General features: G+C 39.5%; 1 protein-coding gene across 3 annotated transcripts in view; it reads right to left on the reverse strand.

Moving 5' to 3' along the window:
- Window positions 1–209: 209 nt before the first annotated feature.
- LOC117938910 (putative homeodomain transcription factor 2) overlaps window positions 210–19517 on the reverse strand; it is a 38414-nt gene continuing 19106 nt past the window's right edge. The window contains exons 3-21 of one of the 3 annotated variants that reach the window (XM_034863880.1): window positions 17828–17884; window positions 17470–17481; window positions 13711–13780; window positions 11579–11737; window positions 10921–11086; window positions 9077–9238; window positions 6562–6790; window positions 6324–6470; window positions 5430–5586; window positions 5241–5311; window positions 4896–5024; window positions 4685–4770; window positions 3480–3672; window positions 2922–3053; window positions 2595–2681; window positions 1800–1955; window positions 1626–1721; window positions 1331–1456; window positions 210–683 (exon numbers count right to left, since the gene is read on the reverse strand). In XM_034863880.1, the coding sequence (XP_034719771.1) occupies window positions 663–683; window positions 1331–1456; window positions 1626–1721; window positions 1800–1955; window positions 2595–2681; window positions 2922–3053; window positions 3480–3672; window positions 4685–4770; window positions 4896–5024; window positions 5241–5311; window positions 5430–5586; window positions 6324–6470; window positions 6562–6790; window positions 9077–9238; window positions 10921–11086; window positions 11579–11737; window positions 13711–13780; window positions 17470–17481; window positions 17828–17884 (2256 nt within the window). In that variant the 3' untranslated portion in view covers window positions 210–662. The remainder of the gene's footprint in view (window positions 684–1330; window positions 1457–1625; window positions 1722–1799; window positions 1956–2594; window positions 2682–2921; window positions 3054–3479; window positions 3673–4684; window positions 4771–4895; window positions 5025–5240; window positions 5312–5429; window positions 5587–6323; window positions 6471–6561; window positions 6791–9076; window positions 9239–10920; window positions 11087–11578; window positions 11738–13710; window positions 13781–17469; window positions 17482–17827; window positions 17885–19517) is intronic. The other 2 variants (XM_034863881.1, XM_034863882.1) reach the window with 2 other exon arrangements.

A 19517-nucleotide genomic window follows, 5' to 3' on the forward strand; every position in this document is an offset into this window, starting at 1 on the left:
CTGGGAGCGAATTACAGATGTGTCTTTAAATTTTAGTTCAACATTGTCTGCATGAAGCGGCAAAATGAGATGATAAAGTATACTTGTATACTTGCAACTATAGTTTTATGAGGATATTTACTCTGTGGTTGAACCATCTAACAATTGTCTTCAACCAATGTAACAATTAGGTTGCAATTAAACTAGAAACTTGTCTTGACATGCATTTCTGTAACAGACTTAAGGTTGTGACAGAATTCGAAATTGTGTTTCAAAATATAAGTCAACATATAAATAGTTTAACACAATTACAAGAAAGCGATGGTGTCCCATTGGCAGCTCAATACTTTTTGCCTTCAAGTATGTGAGCTGAAATGAAAACTGAACTGTTGCAAATGCAACTGAGAATCTAAACCATCATGTTAAACATGGTTATGCTTAATAATAATAATACTTATACTTTTTGTAGACATTGTTCTGTCATTAAACAAAACTACAATTCAAATAAACCCTACAATTCAAAAAAACCCTAAGTAAAAACACTGAGTGGATAAATAAATAGTTTTTGAATTGCACAAAGTGGTAATGGTAAAGGTGAAAAGCCCTCCGATATGTCGAGTCCCGCGTTCTTTCATCAAACCAGTTAGACAAGCATTCTGGGTCAACGCCGTTTCTGTTCACTGTCACGATTTAATCTTCCACAGCTGTGAACAGGAAGAAAGACAAACAGGATTAATGCTCATTTTAACAGGAAACAAGTTGGATCTGTGTTCTTCTGTAATAAGGAAAGTCTCCCGTTATGGTTTTAGGTTAAATGCCTGGTCTTTTACAGCAGAAATATAACAATACAAAAAAAGTAAATTTCAAGTTTGAGAAAGTAGAAAAATAGGGGTGTTCTCGTCTAAGAATTGACATTGTTGTCGAGTGATCAGAACTGAATGTAACGGTCTGCAACCTCCGCATCTGTTGTGGACTCAGAGCGGGTTGTAGAAAAGTCTATGTGGTAACACAGCTAATTAAGTTTCCTCAAAGGTCAGCACTGTGAAGACAATTAGTCAACCGCATGAATTTGAGAGTCAAAGTTCAACGTTGGTGAACTTTTATGTCTTCTATCTAATCTTGACCAGAGAGAGAGATATATAGATATATTTATATATCAAAAATGTATTTTGCGGCAACATTCAGCTGTTTTAAACTAGCCAAATTTTGAAAAAGAAAATCTATTAAATTTCATTGTAAAAACATTGTAGTTACACTAAACTCCCATTAACACTTTCTGGTCTGGCATGACTTTCACTAGCCTCTCAACCTAATGGTAAAAATACCATAAACCAAACCCACGCTCACTTACCTTCAGGTTAAATCCTAAAAGATCAGATATGACTCCTGACACAGCGGACAGGATGACCACCTGGGTAATGTTGTAGAGCAGAGGGTTCATAGTCAAACCATACAACCTAAAAGGAGTGTCTAACTCCTGGAGAGAGAAAGAAAGAAAGAGGGATAAACAGTAGTTGAAATTAGAAGGCATATTTAAAGACTGTTGTAGGAGGTATTAAAACAAAAAGAGCTCCACCCCAACTACATGTCAGACTGTAAAGAATCCTAATGTTTAGTTCTGAAGGAGTTGTGAAAACAGACGGTACCTTGAGTAGTTTGGTAGCCAGTTTTAAGACGTTGTTCACCAGTGTCAGCTCCTCCTTCTTGTTAGGCTTCTTCTCCATCTTCAGATACAAGTTGATCTGTGAAACACATAGATCAAATGTCAGCGTTTGAATAAACATCTGCGGTGTGGTTATGCGGGTCTTTCCTGTGTGTACCTGTTCAGTGAGCAGTATGGAGGTGTTGCTGTACTTCTTGCTGGTCTCAGAGCCCAGCGTGACGAACCTGAGCAGGAACAGAGACAGACTGGAGCACCAGATCACCAGCTCCCAGTTATAGTGACACTCCAGGAACGTTTCATGGATGTGGAGCAACTGGAGGAAAAGATGCAGAGAACTTTATTTGGCCTGTAAATGTTATTCAGCTTGGTTTTCTTTTTAACCCAAAGCCCCAACGGTATGTGCAGAACAGAGATCTTCAACAGGGGTCATTGTCCTCAGAGTCATTGTAGGGGGGCCTCTAAATTATTGTTAATATTTGATAGTAAAAAAATAAATAACTGTATTAACATGAATCTAATAGGAAAAATTGCACATTAGCAAATATAAATCCCCACTGATGATATTACCGGCCTAAAGATAGTCACTAAGATAGCCGTCCAAAGATACAGGTAGTCCTAGAATTCACTGTGCCACAAGTATGTTTAACATTAAAACATGATTTATAAAATTAAACAATTCTTATATTAATAGCTTAGTATTATATGCAAAAAACATAATTATAGAGGCGTTAGGCAATATTTGTTTAATATGCAACTTCATTTTATACAAGGGGGTCCTTGGTTCAACAAGACCCCTTGTGTAGAATTCTAGAATCTTATTTTGGCGCCTCCCAGTGGTAGTATTAAAAAAACACTCTAACAACGTCCTCACTAAAAGCTGGATCTATATTTGACATTTAATGCTGAAGCGACAGCCCGAATGTCTTGATGATTGGACCCACTGAGACATTACTTGGGCACAGCAGATGAAGACGACGGACAGAGTGAGCAGGAAGGCAGACGACACGATCACATCCACTGAACGCTGAGGACCCCGTCTCTACAAATGCAACAGTACAGAATTTCATTTTTTTTATTACAACGATGAATATTCCCAACTCCCAAATTACTAGATTTTTAAATATACAGTTTACATGGATGGATGCACATTTTTCTAGTTAAAACAGCACATTGACTAACTTTGTTATTTGCAATAAATTGCACGATTCACAATCAAGAGACTGAACTGTTTTACACAGAGACATTTAAAAAAAGGGTGTGAATATCGTCAGTGAAATACCTTGAGGTAGGAGCGTAGTGAGAGCCACATCTTGATGTTCTGAACCTTTTTCAGTCTAAAATGGGGGACTTCAGACTTCCTGGCTCTGCGGGCGGAAGTCAGATGACCAAACAGCTTGGCAAACAGTAGCCTCTGCAAATAATAATATAACATTAATAAGTTTAATTAGTTAGGAATCACCAAAGTACCAGGTACTGCAGATGGGGCAGGGTACCGAATTCAACACTTTTTAGGCACCGACGAAATTGCCTCTAAACTATTGAGTATTGAAGAATGCTTCATTATTTAATTTCACAAGTAAATCCCATCAGCGTCAGGTTTCCACTAAGCACACAGCATACTTCTACCAAAATCTAATGTCTGTGATTGGCTCTCGTAGTAGGAGCTGAACAATAAAAGGATCTGTGCCGTAATGTTTGCTTCTTTTTGTTTTAAATAATTGGTATCGACAAAAAACTTGTTTAGGAACCGGTACCGAAGTCACGGTACTGGTGTTTTTGACCCAACGATGTGCAGCTTCACAATTAAGAGCAATGATTCATCATTTATTTGTCTCACCTGTTTGTAGGTCCTCTCTGCGACACTGAGCAGGAAGAAGAAGAGCCATATAAGGCAGATGCGCACCAGGAAGCTAAGTGTTACCATGGTGATGACCAAGGCGTCTGATCCAGATCCGCCTCCCAGTGCCACAGATAACAGCTCATTGGCTGAGAGTGTGGTTAGCTGATCAAAGTCCCGGTACTGAGCCAGCCTGCAGGAGATGGAGAAGGACTGACGTGAATAAAACACAAGGGGCGGGCCTCTCCTCTCTAAGCGTAGCTCCTATGGCGCCATTTCAATGCTACGAAGCCATCAACTGCTGTTGGCATCCCATTGAATGCCATTCATTTTGTATATAACACTGGACATATTTGTCCAGTGTTTATGTAAAAAAAAAAACACGACAATGTATAAAAGGCTCCATTAACTTGTATCTCACGTTATGTTTCCGTAGCATACGTTTTTGTAAAAATAGGCTAACAACTGTGTCATTACCATGCGAGTTGCTGTTGCATAGTCTCCAAAACACCGTATTGCCAGGAGAAGCTCGCAGACAGTTTCAACTCACATCAGCTGTTTAGGTTTAATTACTAACCTTAACTACGATGTTAGTTAGCAGTAATTAGCCCGTGTCTATATTATCTCCTAACATATACCTACGCTCTCCATCTCTGCGGATTGTGAATGATTGAGACTTCTCTAGGCACAGCTACCAGAAAACGTACAACTTTCAGACAGGTTGCCCACATCACATCTACGTTTTCAAGCTCAGTTGGAGGCTGCGCAGTAACACTCAGCTATCACCGGAAAAGTGCTTCTAATAGACTTCACTATTCTCCGTCCAGAACAACGGGGTCTGTGGGTCCATTTCTTTAACTGTCTACGGTAAAACATCCCTCTAGTGACAGTTTGTAAGATGTAGTAAGTTAAACTCTCTGGCATACTTTCTTTTTGAATATTTCTCCAGGTACATTTCTTTCTTTATGTTATTTAACGCTTTGCTTGCTTGTTGTTTATAAATACATCTGTAAAGTTTCCCATTAGTCATCACCATAGTGAAGTTTATTCTTCTTGGGGTCCAACCCAAGACAACCATAAATAAGAAAGACACAGCAGCATGTTTTTCATGTTATAAAAAAGAAAGAAGTGAACTAAGGAATAACTTGCGTCTTGAACACTCCAAACTTAATATAATGAGAGGACGTATGTTATGCAAGCAGTACCTGTATGCAAAAGGTGTGAGGCCGAGAGTCACTGAAACAAGGTTGCCAAAGACCTGGTAACCAATACCAGGTGTGTAGAGATTAACCTGTGTAGGGAGAGAAATGGAACAAAAGTATTTTTCTTAAATCCTTCTGCCTTAATTTGTTTAGTTTTTGCAGACAGGAGAAGGTAAAACTTTAAACATATGTCCCCAGAGGAACTGCCACGCACTCTGTTCATGATCATGCCGCTGATCTCCAGGACGGACATGTCGGCTTTCTTACACTCGTTTCCCTCCCACACTATGGCGCTCACTCTCTCTAAACCAGGGTTGGAGCTGTGCATCCATGGAGCATGACCCTGAGGGAAAGTCATATACACAACATTATTGACTTGGCTATTTACCACTTTGCTCTGTAGTGCTATTAAATGTGACTTTGGAGTAAGACAGTAAGCAATAAAATGTCTTGGTGGTTTGCATGTCAGAAGAAACCTGAGTTTAAACACAGGGCTAAATTTGGTTGAAAAGTGAATTGTGAGTTTCACTACCTAGCCCCATGTCTTATGTTTACAGACCTGATGGAAAGGGTCATCTCTGTATTCCTTTTTAGCAGGGGGGCAGACGGGTGCCCCTCCTCCTTCCCCCTCTGTAAAGGAGTCACAGTGTTAATTTAAATACAGAGACAGAATATCAAAACCATGAAGGTATTTAAACAAACCAGTCACAAAAGCTTCAACTGTTTTATGCTAAGCTTGTCTTCATACCCGTCTCTGAGGTGCAGGAGGATCTGCACTCAGCACAGTGAAGGAAGTCTTCCCACATCAGGTCCTCTGTCTCAGACTCGTGTCGAGTGCTCTCTGAGTCACGAGTCCTCAGACTTGAACATCTGGAGCTACAGCTGGTGCCAGATTTTGGCACGTCCTGACAGACAAAAGGGTAGATTGTTATTTTTCGGAAAAATATGGAACAGTATTTATGTCCTGTTTGCATTGTTCTGACATAAATAAATCAAACTGCAATTTACTTAGGGTAATGATTGGCGCAGGATGTGATGGCTGGGATCAGTAATAAACTAGTAAAACAAAGGTTTATGAACTATTTATTGAAAAAACTACATAACATTAACAGATAATTGTAACTATTTACATATTAAACAAACTAGACCAGAAGATGAGACTGATGCAGTGTAGCCTTTAATGTGCTTTGTCAATCAAATACATACATTTTATCAAATGTTATAGATCTATATTAACAACTTAACCATAAAACTATACTATGATCCATTCAGACAGTTCCACCTTACCACTCTCTCCTCCTAACTCATGTTAAATCATTAAAAAGGTTCTCAAAGTTCTTGTGTTTGGGGGAGAGGGTGGACAACCAGACTCAGGGAGCTTACACAGCGTGTTTCTACGGTTAAACGGTACACCCCGAAAGCCACAACAGCACAAGCTGACACTACTAGCGTGAAGCCTCTGAGCCTAAAGTGAATGTTTACGCTGTGTTATGCACGCGTAACTTCACAATGGGGAGGGGCTGCAGAATAAAACATTGTTGATTGGGGGAAAAACATGTAATACAGATTTATTCTACCTGGGCGGGGAATACCAAACTGATCAGAGAAGTTAAAGTGTTAGGCCTTGTGTGTTTGTGTTTACCTCCGCGGCATAGTGTTTCTTGTAGTGGTGTGTATTCTTGCGGTTTCTGAGCGTACAGTCGCTGTTCATTCTTTCAACTCCCCTGCGGAGAGCGCTGTAGGATGCTTCAGGGTCTTCCTCACTGGAGGCCTCATCTGATGCTGGCTCCTAAAAGACACAGGACACATGTCAGACAAATCCTGAAGAGAGACTTTTTACGGGTCTGTTGTGAAACAGTCCTCGCCCCCCTGGTATTTACCTTATTGGCGCCTGCCAGCATCAGTCCAGCGCTAAGGGGTGCGTGAGTGTGAACGGACTGGACGTGAGAGTTCCAGCACACCTCGTCAGCCCTGTTTAGCGACTCACATCGCTGCTCGTGGAGCTGAAGCCCCTCCTCGCTGCTCCGATTGGTCACCCGGCCGTCCAGCGACACGTAGCCGTTGTCTGTCTCTGTTGACTTGTCGATGGACAGTTTGGACTTCTTAGATCTAGAGGAGGAATCAGAGGAATGGAAGGAAGCAGACAAAGGGAAGGGGAAAGGTAGAAGAAGAAGTGAGGAGATAGCAATAGAAAAAGACGCGTATAAAACACAGCAGGGCAGTGAGTTTACCAGTTACGAAGTGGAGTCTCAGAAGCAGATATGCAGTAAGATAAATCACCCTAACAGAATGCAAGACTGTGGAACATTAATGAACACCAATATTGGAGAGAAAGTGTTGCACAAAACTTCGTTTCAAGTAAAACACTGAAGAAGATAATATATGAATGTATCATTCAGGGATAAAAGCACTGACAAAGTATTGCAACTATAGCATCTTACATGTACAACCACAGGTAATCTAAGCTGAACCTCTAAATACAGTTAACAAGGCAAACCATTGAGTTTATCAGGATTAATGAATGTATTAAAGATTCAGTGTGTCAGATTTAATGGTATCTAGCGGTAAGGTTGCACATTGCAACTGACTGAAACGTCTCCAGTGTGCCAAGTGTGTAGGAGAACTACGGTGGCCAAAAAGAAAATGGAAACGGCAACATGTCGGACAATGTCGAGCCATTATTCGGTTTGTTGCTCTGGGTTACTGTAGAAACAGAACCTGCGCCGTATGTACAGTAAATATAAAGGGCTTTAACTGACAGAGGTGGAAGTGTTGCACCGAGTGCTGAAGTGAGTGTGGCCAGTAATCGATGAAGAAACCAAATCAAGTTCATTCAATCCAATCAAGGCTCAGAAACATTCCACACTAATGCAGTCTGCTATGGCTGAAAGCTGGTCAAAGTAGAAGCTCGGGGGGGGAAGCATCTGTCTGAGACCATTTGAAATGCCAATTATAGACATTTAATAGTTATAAAATTTTAGCTAGAGTAACTTTCAGAATTGTTGATTCATGGTAGATTGTTTTCCAGCACAGAACCACACCCCGTGCTTCGTCTTGAACATAGCTTGGTCAGCAAGTCATGCACATCTTAATCAGCTGCAAAGTCCCTCCGTTCCTCACTGAAAACAGTTGTGCAAAAGACCAAAGACTGCTTTCGTTGCTACATTTGGTGGCTCAGGAATTAATAGTTGTATAGCCAATAATCCAATGTTGCATATCAACATCAAATGTGACATTCAGTCAACCTATTAGAAATTGGAAGCATTTTCTGGGAAGACAAAAGTTAGGAGGGGAAGTGATGTTGCAGCCAAGGCTGGGATTCAGTTCTTGACCTGGTATTCTATTTGGAAAAAATAGCTATTTCAAAGGGTCCAGAGGGTAACTTTTGTATAAAAAAATAACTGTCATATTTACAACTATTGCCGTTACTAATTTCTGAGAGCAGCACATTAGACAGCTTATCTGTGGAAAATCATGTTCCTCTGCCTCCCCCTAGTGCTCTATGTTTTCAACCAAAGACAAGGAATCTCGAAGGCCCTGTTTACACGAGAACGCTTGAAGGGGCCTTTTGTTTAGACCACAACAGCGTTTTTATGGATTAAAACGCAAAAAAAGCGAAACTACCCTCCAGAGAGGGAAACCTTAAAAAACGCTCCACCGACAGCGGTGTGGAGAGAAACAAGAAACATATATTGGTTTTGTGTTGCAGTGATTCACACTGCCACCTAGCCACCTGGAGATCATACTACTCTGAATTTCTCACACTTTTGCATTGCCATATGCATGCAGATTTCCCCGCCAAAACTCTCACCTAAACGTGGGTTAAAAAGTGATATCCCAACTTTTGTATTCCTCTTCAGCCCGTTTTCGTGTAAACATAGCCTAAGACAGTGTCAATGGTTGCTCATGAACTGCAGTCAAACCAACACTAGGCTGCGCTAATCAAGTACAAATCAAGATTAGGTTCTGTTCTGATTCTTGAAGTGGTTTATGGAATGTACTAGTGCAGCAACAAGTCAGGGACAAAATGACTTGAGACCATCCATAGAGCTTGTGCTGCTCTGATCGGTGGTTACCCTTAGAGCACCAGGAGGCAGAGGAACACTTTTCTTTCTTTTCCAGATGATCTGATTTATCAGGCTATAGTGAGCTAATATGACAAAAAGTAATTTTTCATGAAAGTTACCAACTGTAGCTTTAAGCCTAACCAGAACGATTATTTACTGGTTGAACACAAACGTTGTGTAATCTTACAAGACAAAATGTTAGATTTGAAATTTACCGATTTAAAATTATTTTAAATAAAATTGGCTAAAACTTTAACCTGGACTGAATCCCAGTCATGTCTTTGTACATCATCTCGTTTTTAGGAAGACGGGAAATGAAAATACACACCCAGCTTTACAGATATCATGCCAGAAATCTTGGAAGAGAGCGCCCAGTCTGTATGTGGTGCTGGCTGAGTGGGAGTGTGGCGCCCCCTCGTGTGTGTTATCGGTAGTGCTAGACCCGTCGCCTTCCCTATGCACCTCCATCTGAGATGCCTTCCTCAACTTCCTTCAGATTGGAAAGAATAGAGGGTGGAGACAAACTTAGAGAACCTGGAGACTAAAAAAAATTGAAACCACAGCAGTGTCCACCAGGAAAACTGTAATTTATTTAGGTGTTAGCAGTAATTTTAACAAGAGCAAAGCAGTGCCTCAACTCACGTACCCAGTGGACACTAAGGCTGATACAGTTAAAATTTGACTAAAATCCTCTTTTAGGTTATTATTCTGCAAAAGTAGATTTTTTTCATTTAAATCTAAACTTGTTGGTTAAATCTAATAGGTTCCTAATATTAAGAGAACATTGAATCCGTAGACATTATCCATCTAATCTTTTAGTTATCTCAGATCCATTTCTTGTATTCATGAAAGACAAATAAAGGACTTTCAAAACCGGTAAACAAGGGACAAAAAGATGAAGAAAAAATGTCCCAGACAAGATGCAATTAGGATTTAGTTCAAGATCTACTTTTGCCGGATATTAACGTAAAAGTCAGATTTGGCAGAATTGCTCCTCAAATATTTGATAAAGGGCATAGACGAGAAGTGAAGGACAGGACTTGTTTTTTTTGGCTTTCAAATTATAAGGCAGGAAAAACGAGACGTTCATAGAAGCTTTCATCTATCACTTCTAAAAGAAAATAATTGCTGGTTTTTAATCATGAGATTGTATGAATTTTCGGCCCAAGAATTTCTCAGTCTATTAGATGAAATGTCTATAGACTTGGATGAGAAGAGAAAGATGAACAGAATTTGTACAAATATAACTGTACCCTTTTCATGATTTTCCCTCTTTCCTTAATAAAAGAGACCCATGGTTGATTCAGTTAAGGGGCAAACACTACTACCTGGCTCCTCCCAAACCCTTTCCAAAACTGTGGCATGGTCCAATTTTCTTCTGAAGAGTGAAAATTGTCTTAAGTCATTGCGAACCAGAAGTAGCAGCTTTAAACCGACATAGAGAGAAAACCACAAAACAGCATGTCTAAAAACTACAAAACCACACCAAGTGAAGCAAGCTATTTTCTACTTTCACACACAATGAGTCCCATTGGCTTTAACCAGTGACATTAGATTTATCATGGAGAGATTTCAAGGCTTTGAGATAAACACTCCTCATTTAGGAACTCATAATAAATTTAAATTGACTTGTCTAATTTACTGGTCCATATCTTCAAGTGTAATCTAGATACAATACTTTTTTTTTTTTCAAGTGATAGTCCTAATTCACGCCCATAAAAGATTCTTTAAAGAACATAAGTGTCAAAATTACACACTGAGAAAAATTAAAACAATACTAAATGAAGTCTGACAGTTGAGAAGAGTCAGGTGGGCGTTGATATTGACAGAAACTTGTGCAAAACTCTCCATGATAAAGATGCTTCCATTCTATTTTTTGTGAAAGAAGCTGACTGAGACATGGTCAGAAAGCAAACGGCAAACACAAAACAATTCAGCATCATAAGAACTATTAAGTTGTTTCGATAACTTTCTTCCTCCCCTCTTTCTATCTCACACTTGTTACCTTCATCTTTCCTGTATCTCTACCAGTGTGACTTTCTGGGTGTGGTGTCCATGTTCATGTTTTTGGTTAATTATTTCTCATTCTAACAACTTCCCTCCTTTCTATCCTGCTTCTCCTTTCCTCCAGGTTTCCACAGATTCTGCTCATTTCCTTTTCCCCATGGTTACCTGCGTCTCTTCCCCCCGCTGCCGGAGGCAGGTTTGGGGGTCCTGGTGGAGACGATCTGACAGTGGACGGTGCCCAGCAGCAACATGAGCCAGATGGCTCCAAATACCTCGGTGGTCGGTATCCCATGAGGCAGGGGGATGGTCACATACAAGACTGATGCTGCCGCTGCAGGGGAGAGAGAAACGAGCATGCATGGACAAATACTATTTACCAAGTTATTCTTCCGCTCTCTGATTGTCAAAAATCTCTTAATGAAACTGTGGTATTAAACCACAGTTTTTGTTGGTTTAAGAGAGAGATAAAGAATTAAAAGATCTCGTCAGGGCTGAAAAGGGCATCATGTTGGAAAACACTGTTGAGTGGTCTTGGAAGTGTTTGTGCAGCTCTGTAGAAGTAACCCCGGAGTACTCCATGCTTTCAAGATATTTTACATCTACACTGCGCTTGCATTAAGAAAGACTGTAGATTAGATGCAAGTAGCAGCTGTTGAACATCTTGTGAACTTGGTTTTCTTGAGAAGATTTAAACATCCACTGAGGATAAATTCAGATGCCAGACCAATCGGTAAATGTTTAGATGACGCTGCTGCAACTCGCTTCTTCAATGTACTGAACCTCATTAAACACTATTGAAGCAAAGAAGTATCGACATACACACCTTGTAGCAAATAGAGAGCCAGCAGTAGGAGGAAAATGGTTTTAGAGGTGACCTGGATCCACCATCGATAAAAGAATGGGAAGAAGACAACTCTGACGATGCCTTTCCGGGTCAGTGATGTCCAGGGGCTCTCTGGTTTGGCTTTGGCAAACGCCGAACCTGCGCAGGAAGAAAATAAATACACACACACTTAATTTAACGAGGAGAACTCATCACTCAACAGCTAGCAGTTGACACTAATAAAATATAGCAGCAGTCACAAATAAAGGATTATAAACCAAATAATATAAAAAGAAAATGTTTCAGGAGTAATGTGACCCAAAATTGGGGAAAATGTAATGACACTGGCAACCAAGGTGACATAGTTAACATCTGTTTCATGCGACAACGGGACAATGTTAACATCGGAGTGGCTTAAAAAAATAAAAATAAATAGACAAACACTCCAGTCCTACTTGAAGCAGATGACCATCCAATCATAGAAGGCCAGTTTAGAGTTGCGGAATACTAGCTCACAGGGATTTGTCTAAAAGATCTTTACCTTATTACTTAAAGTTTTGGCCAGGTTTCGCGTGAAAATCCAATTTTATAACATTGTAGATATGAAAGAAAACACAGAAAAGCATATGTGACCTTAAATACATCCTTTAATCTTAATTAGAGCAGTGTGTCTTAATTTTTTGCTTATTCCTTCTTTTCCTCCTAGAGCTGCAAAGATTAACTGATTAGTTGTCAACTATTATAAATGAATCTGCAACTATTTTGATAATTGGTTTGAGTAGTTTTTGTATGAAGAAAAAAAAAAAGTTAAACATTCTCTGATTCCAGCTTCTTCAATGTGAATATTTTCTAGTTCCTTCCCTCCTCTATGATAGTAAAGTGAATATCTTGAGTAGCAGTTATAACTGGTCATGTTACATTCTGTGCCAACGCTTCAAAGCGTGAGTTGAGAAATCCGCCAAGCGTGCATCAAGGCTTGTATTGTTTTAGACAAATGGCATCATTAATGACATCCCAAGCCTTGGTGCCCGTCCATACCACATGCCTGGTATGGGAAGTGGTTTGGATCAGTACGGTTTAATTATAAATCCATGTTCTAGACAAGCACATTCACTGCCCTCTGCCTGGTTAATGTATCACACAGAAAGTTTCGATTCTCTGCCTGAGCCCAAACTTGGCCAGACACAACCCATGGGCCGACATTTTCCGCCACTATCCTGGAGCCGGGCCCTTGATCACGAATTTGTGTTTTTTTAAATCATTACTAAGTAAAGTAGTGATTATAGTATTATAGTATAATTGGGTGGGGAGACAGCTATTCCTGTCCAGCTTATCCCGTAGCTCTGGGTAGTGCGGCCAGTGTGTCGGCATGCAGACGGTGGAGGAGAACAGTATTCATTAGGTGATTGATTTGATTATGTTGCTGGGTTGATAGGTTACTCACACTATTTGACTAGGGTTGAGATTTTTTTTTTACATTTCTTCATTCGGATCCATTCCCTTCTGAATGACAAGCAACGCAGTTTACATCTTTCGTCCTTGTTGAATTATTCATTAAGATAATTCTAAACCGATTTCTGTAGTTTAAACAACTCTGAATTGTAGTTGAATGAATTGTTATAAGTCTTTGACCAACAGGAGGTACTGTGAAGAAATGAAGCATCGAGAAAAAAAACCTTCTGCAAACCAATTTGCTGGAAAGCTTCATGAGGCTTCTTGTCATCACTAGTTAAAACAAGACATTTGAGTACGTCACAACACTAATCAACATTTTTCACCATTTACTGACATTTTATAGACCAAACTACTAACCGATTAATCAAGAAATAATTGGTAGTTAGTGGCAGGCCTTACTTGATTTTCTATTCAGTACAATGGAGGATACATTTGACCAATTTGATGAATAATTGAAAATGTGATGAATATGAGTAGATGAGAACGAAGATGGAGAAATGAAGAAAGTAGGCCAGTGAGAGTAAACAGTGACTGGAGGTGGGCACGGCGAAGCTGGCATCTCAGGTTCATGTGTGTTTTATGAGGAGACAATGTTGTGCGTGCAGAAAGCCTGTCCAGTATATAATCTGATGAGCTTGATGGAAAAGCGCATGTGTACACACACCCCCACACCTCACCTCTAACCAGGTCTACATCTATAAGGTCTGGTTTGACATGTCCTGTCTTCTTTGGTTTGTTCCTAAAGCCCTGCAGGGGGAAACAGAGAGACACAGAGTAAATGCCAAACAAAGAAAACAGAGAGGAATAATTCATATACACATACCAAACACAGGAAGTCTACTACAGGAGGCTTCTCGTGCACTTAATGCCTTCATAAACACAACATTGAGGAGGCACACCGTGCATTCAAGCTCACACAGCTACAGGCTTTATTCTTCATTTTACTGAAAGGACATCTACTTACATCTACAAGATTTGACTAAGCATGATGTGAAAAATGTGTTTTACTACACTTCAATGCATTAAGTCTCTTTTGCTACTTTGCATTTGCTAAAGAATTCAGGAGGACGGGGAAAGAATCCCTTAAGACTTTTCACCTGTGCCTTTAAAAAATAAATAAATAAAGCTGTCATTAATCCCCATGAGGTTTACCGTTTCAAGTACACTCCTTGTGCATTTTATGACCCTGGGAATTATGCACCCCTGTGGCACGCTGACTTCATGTGCCAACCAGTCACTTGTTCCTATAATGCATACACTTAGATATGTAGATATGTTATGTATTTAATGTTTTACATAAACTTGACTTGCTCTTTTCTAACTCTTATTTAACCTTAAATGTGATTGTGAGCAACTGCAACTAAATTTCCCTCAGGGGGTCAACAAAGTATTCAGATTCTTCATCTGTGCGTGTGTGTGACTGCTGTGTCAGTTGTGATGACAAACTGTCCTGACAAATGGCTGTAAATTATGAAATTCACATGCGTGTGGTACAGAACAGCCTTTTTCTGTGAGCGGCAGCAAGGACAGTAAATACAAATGAACAATTAAAGGTGTGCGTGTGTGTTCGTGCGCGCATGAGGTGAAGTAAAACAATGTCCAAGTTACTATGGTGAGCAGCATGACAATAGTTTGGTTTTAATGAGATTTCTTATAAATGGCTCTTGGACACAACCAGTGCTGTATTGGAACGCGCACACACATCCAAACATCACCACCCAAAGTCAGGAATTTTATTGGGTATTGTCTCCGAGTATCAAAAGGTTTCTCAGCGCTACTTGAAGGTTTCATTATCTGTGTGTACGAGAGAGGAATACCTCTTAACACTCTTTCACATTTTGTAAATAGTGTACATTTTAAGGATGTACTGTGAGTCATTATTCACAAGACTGAAATAACACAAGGCTGTCCACGTGACTCTGACAGCCTCATGCTAATATTTGCATTCAGGCCAATCTGGTTATGTGTTATCAGTGAATGGTGTGATACAGAGGCTTGATGGAACTCCTTATCTTTATATAGCACAACTAATACACAGTGAGTGTGTGTATGTCAATGCAGGGCTAAAGGAAGCCGATCAATAGCTTCCTCTTGGCATTAGATTTACTACAGCAGTAAAATCCTTAACAAATACAGTATCTTGCCTGGCCACATCTCTTATTTCTGTGCTATTTGTTGTCTCTTTATCTTTATAAACTATATCTCCAGTTACAAGTTATGTTGTCACCGCATTGACTGATTGGTCCATGTATGAATGACAGTCGTTTAATGACAAAAAAGTGTTTAAAACAGCTTCTTGCTCTTTACATTCCTTAAAGGCTGCTTAATGATGTATTGCTTTTCATAAATGCCTATTCCTCTGGTACACTGTTTGCTACACACCTAACATTGTACATATTTTAAATGCATTTTAACAATAGGAATTTAAACCAAAAAGCCAGCAATTCCAGTATTCCTGTTTTTCCTGTTTGTACCTGCAGGTAGTGACTGGTTTTCCTCTGCAGAGTTTTACACTTGGAAAACAGCATAACTTGATCATGTAAGTGCTGGAGTTTGAATTATTTTGGCAGAGCAGAATTCAATGCTTTAGCCAAAAGGTGAAAACTTTTAACAGTATGTAATGTAATTTTTTTTGTCTTGTTTGGTTCTGGTAAGTCAGAAATAAGAAGGGAAAAGGAAACACTTTTTAGACTATGTATTTCAGTTCTACTTTGCTCTTCAAACCATTCTCGTATTGGACATCACTTATTCTTTTGCAAATTGACATTGCACATTGTTGTTAGAATTTAAAAATCAAAATCTAGAGAGCACGATAAATACATAAATAGTCAATATTAAGAGAAGTAATTGCTGCCAAATCTGACTCCAACTCCGAACCGGGGACTCATTGCTCAGAGCATTTGCACCCTAACCCCTCTGCTACCGGGCCATAGGACTTCTTACAGACAGATTAGCTTGTCTAGTTTCAATAGAAGAATTGGTTATCTAATCTGTTTTACAAAGCTATAAAACGGTACAATTCACACTTTACATGGGTGCGGAGGTGACGCATCTTATATCTTTACCATGCTAAGATAAACTCTGCACTGTCTGCAATAAAAATCCTCAGAAACTAATTAGTTGACATTGTGCTTGTGTGTGTTCCCCTTTGAGAACGTTGAATATAAGAAAATCTCTTATCAAATCTGAGCAGGGATGGATTAAAAGGTCAAAAGGTGAGATGCCACAGCAGACAGGTGAAGAGGCTCTAATTTCCACAGTTGCACCGCGAGGGAGACCAGCCATGCGCACACACAAGCATACACACTGAATTGTCCCACAACCCACAAAGTGAAGCCGTGCTACAGTTAAGGTCATTGTATTCTGGGTAATGTGTGTGTGTGTGTGTATGGTTTCTGATTCTGCGTCCAACAAAGTCACAGAAGTGAAATACTAAATCCAAACCTCTTAAACTGGTGGCTTTGAAAGAAAACCAACTACTAAAACGGACCAATTCCTGTCATGTTTTTTCAGAATCTGTGAAAATTATACCACTGTGCAGTATCTCCACTTCCTCCTTTGTCCCCGTTTGTGGTAAACCCGTTTGCATAACAGTTTGGAATATCATAGAGTACTAGATTGCACAACCAGAAGGATGCAGTGACAGCAACTGAGCATTTATCACTATGAAGTTATAACAATACAATTTATAACAACTATACAATTTTGTAGTAATTCTATATATTTTCATTTCTGTCATTTTCATTAACTCTTTTGGTAGATTGTTATCTACATTACTTATCTTGTTCTTTTTTTGGGACTATTTATGTAGTGTTGCTAGATGCTAAAATCATCAACCGAATAAAATATGAGAAACATACAGGAAGGATTAGAAGCATGCACATTTGTGCGTGAATTTAGGCTGGTAATGTACGTCCCTACCCAAAACTTTTTACGTCAATAACCGGAGGAACAAACAGCACTGACTGGTCACAGAAATGCAGCTATATAATCCTTAAAAAAAAAAAAACCTGCTTTGTCTGTTGTCAATCTTTGAGCTGAGCTGAGCTTAAAAATGTCCATGTCACTTCAAGAGTCATTGTTGTTTTACTTTCAACCTAAAAACTGTCAGCGAAGAGTTAAAGACAACCACAGTTTTGGCACTAATCCAGCTGTGTTCACACCATAAGCAACTATGGAGGCCGCAGCTGCTCAGTTCCCTCATTTGTCTGGCTGCAGTTCAACTTTAAGGAAAGAACTTCCTCCTGCAGCCAATCACACAGCAGTGTTGCTACAGTGTGAACACAGAGTGGGGTTAATAAACACACCAGGATTTTGACATGGCAACTGAAATGAGTGATCAAACCAACCAATCACAGTCTAACAGTCTAAAGCTTGGGTGAGCAGACGTGCACTGTGGGACAACAAGAGGGACGTCTTCCCCGCTGTATACTCACCAGAGAAATAAACTGTAGAGAGGGGGAAAAGACGGATGGAAGAAGAAGGGATGTATATGGAGATAAAGAGAGGAGAGATGGGCAGGTGACACCCAGCCAGGAGGGCAGAGAGAGGTAAGAGTTAAAAGAAAACACTGGAAAAGAACCGGCAGCATGGTGAGAGACAGCATGAACAGAAGAAAAAGGGAGGAAGATTGAGGAGTGAAAGTCAAGGAGGACAAATAAAAGACTTAAGGAACCAGAAGAAATAGAGGATGAGGAGAGATATTAAGAAAACACAGAGAAAGAAAACAAACAGGAAAATGGAAAAAGTGAAATAACAGAAACATGGAGCAAACAAACCATGAAACAAATATACCTTTATTTCTCGCTGCTCCACTGATTTCTCCCATATCTGTTGGTCATAGGCGCCAATCTGGAAAAATAAACAAGGGTAAGGATTAATGATGAATATGAGGAAAGCTACAATAAGATTTTAATTCCAAGAGGTCTTGCACACGTCATGTTCTCGGTGTTACCAGGAAGAGGAATAATGATTAGAGCCCCACGAGTCGATATTGGGCATTTCCCGATCTATCAATATCTGCATTTATAATGGTTGATTTAAAAAAAAACATGTTGTTAGGCGTTGTATGGTTCGTCCACCAGATGGCACTCTACAATGTCCCTGTTGGCAACACGGATTGGGATTTTTTTTTCTTAATGTGTTTTTGTTAAAAAAGGACTTTAAGTTTCATATCTTTATACATTTTGTAAATAATAACTTTAATATATTTTGATGTTCCTCTGTTCTGTTAATAATAACTACAAATAACTAATGTTGGGAACACACACACACACACACACGATTTTTAAATAACCAAATATTTGTTTCGGCCTTAAAAATCCTTTATCGGTCAGGCTCTAATAATGTTCCAAACCACAATACAAAATTTTCTTGGATGCACTAACAAGTTTCACTTCACCTCAATGAAACATCTACTTGAAAACAAAGTGAACTGCCAACGCACACATTATAAAGCCATATTATATCCCCATAAATGATTTTTAAGATTGGGATGAGTCTGCAAAAACAAATCATTCTGGTTGGTGTTTGGTTTGGGAGGTATGAAGCTCTTGCTTCATTCCTGGAGCTGTCATGATCTCATAAAACAAGTTTACAACTGGGTCGCATTTCATACCTTAAAACATATTAAAATGCAAAAATCATGTTATGGGGATGTCTCTCATACTGTGGTGTTGAGCCTATTTATTGCATACCAGTGATCATGAATCACTTTTGATACATCAAAATACCTGAAGAGGTCATGTTGCCTTATGGCGAGGAGGAAATGCCTTAGAAATGGGTCTTTCAACAAGACAATGACCCAAAAAACACCAGTAGGCGAGCAAAGTCTTGGTTCCATATGAACAAGATTATGTTTAATGAGTGGCCAGCCCAATCCCCGGACCTCAATCCCATAGAACACTTGACTCAATCATCCTGGTCTGGAATACCTGTTCACAGGTGTCAAAAGTTGGTCAACTCATCATCATGCAGGCCAGATGTGAAGCAGTTCTCCGAAATAATGGTAAGGCAACTAAATATTACTGCAGTAATTCAAAGTAAAGCAAACCATTGAGACATTTTTTATACAGTACATGTTTGAGTTTGTAAAGAAAAATGCAAATAGTAAATACTATTTTTGAACAGCCTAATATTCCTTTTTCTTTACTTTCTGTAAAGGTATAACAAACTTGATCAATTTTGGTCATGTTTTGATTTGAAATTGAATGTGTAATGTTCCCAATGCATTGATCACATCACTTTTTCTTTCTTGTGCCTACAGTGGATTTAGGAACCTGTAAAACTGGTCCAAAAAAGATTTTGGTCAACAGGAAGAAAAGAAACCTCTCTTCCAACAGACATGATCTTGTGCTAAAGCCAGTATTTAGTGAGTGAATGAGTGTGTGACTCTGGTGAAATTAATGCAACACAACTTGTCACAGAGATCAATAGATCATCAGAGTGAGTGGGGAGGAGGGAGGGGGAGTGTACATGAGGCTTG

This window comes from Etheostoma cragini, chromosome 23 (genome assembly GCF_013103735.1).
Source record: "Etheostoma cragini isolate CJK2018 chromosome 23, CSU_Ecrag_1.0, whole genome shotgun sequence".
NCBI classification, from domain to species: domain Eukaryota; kingdom Metazoa; phylum Chordata; class Actinopteri; order Perciformes; family Percidae; genus Etheostoma; species Etheostoma cragini.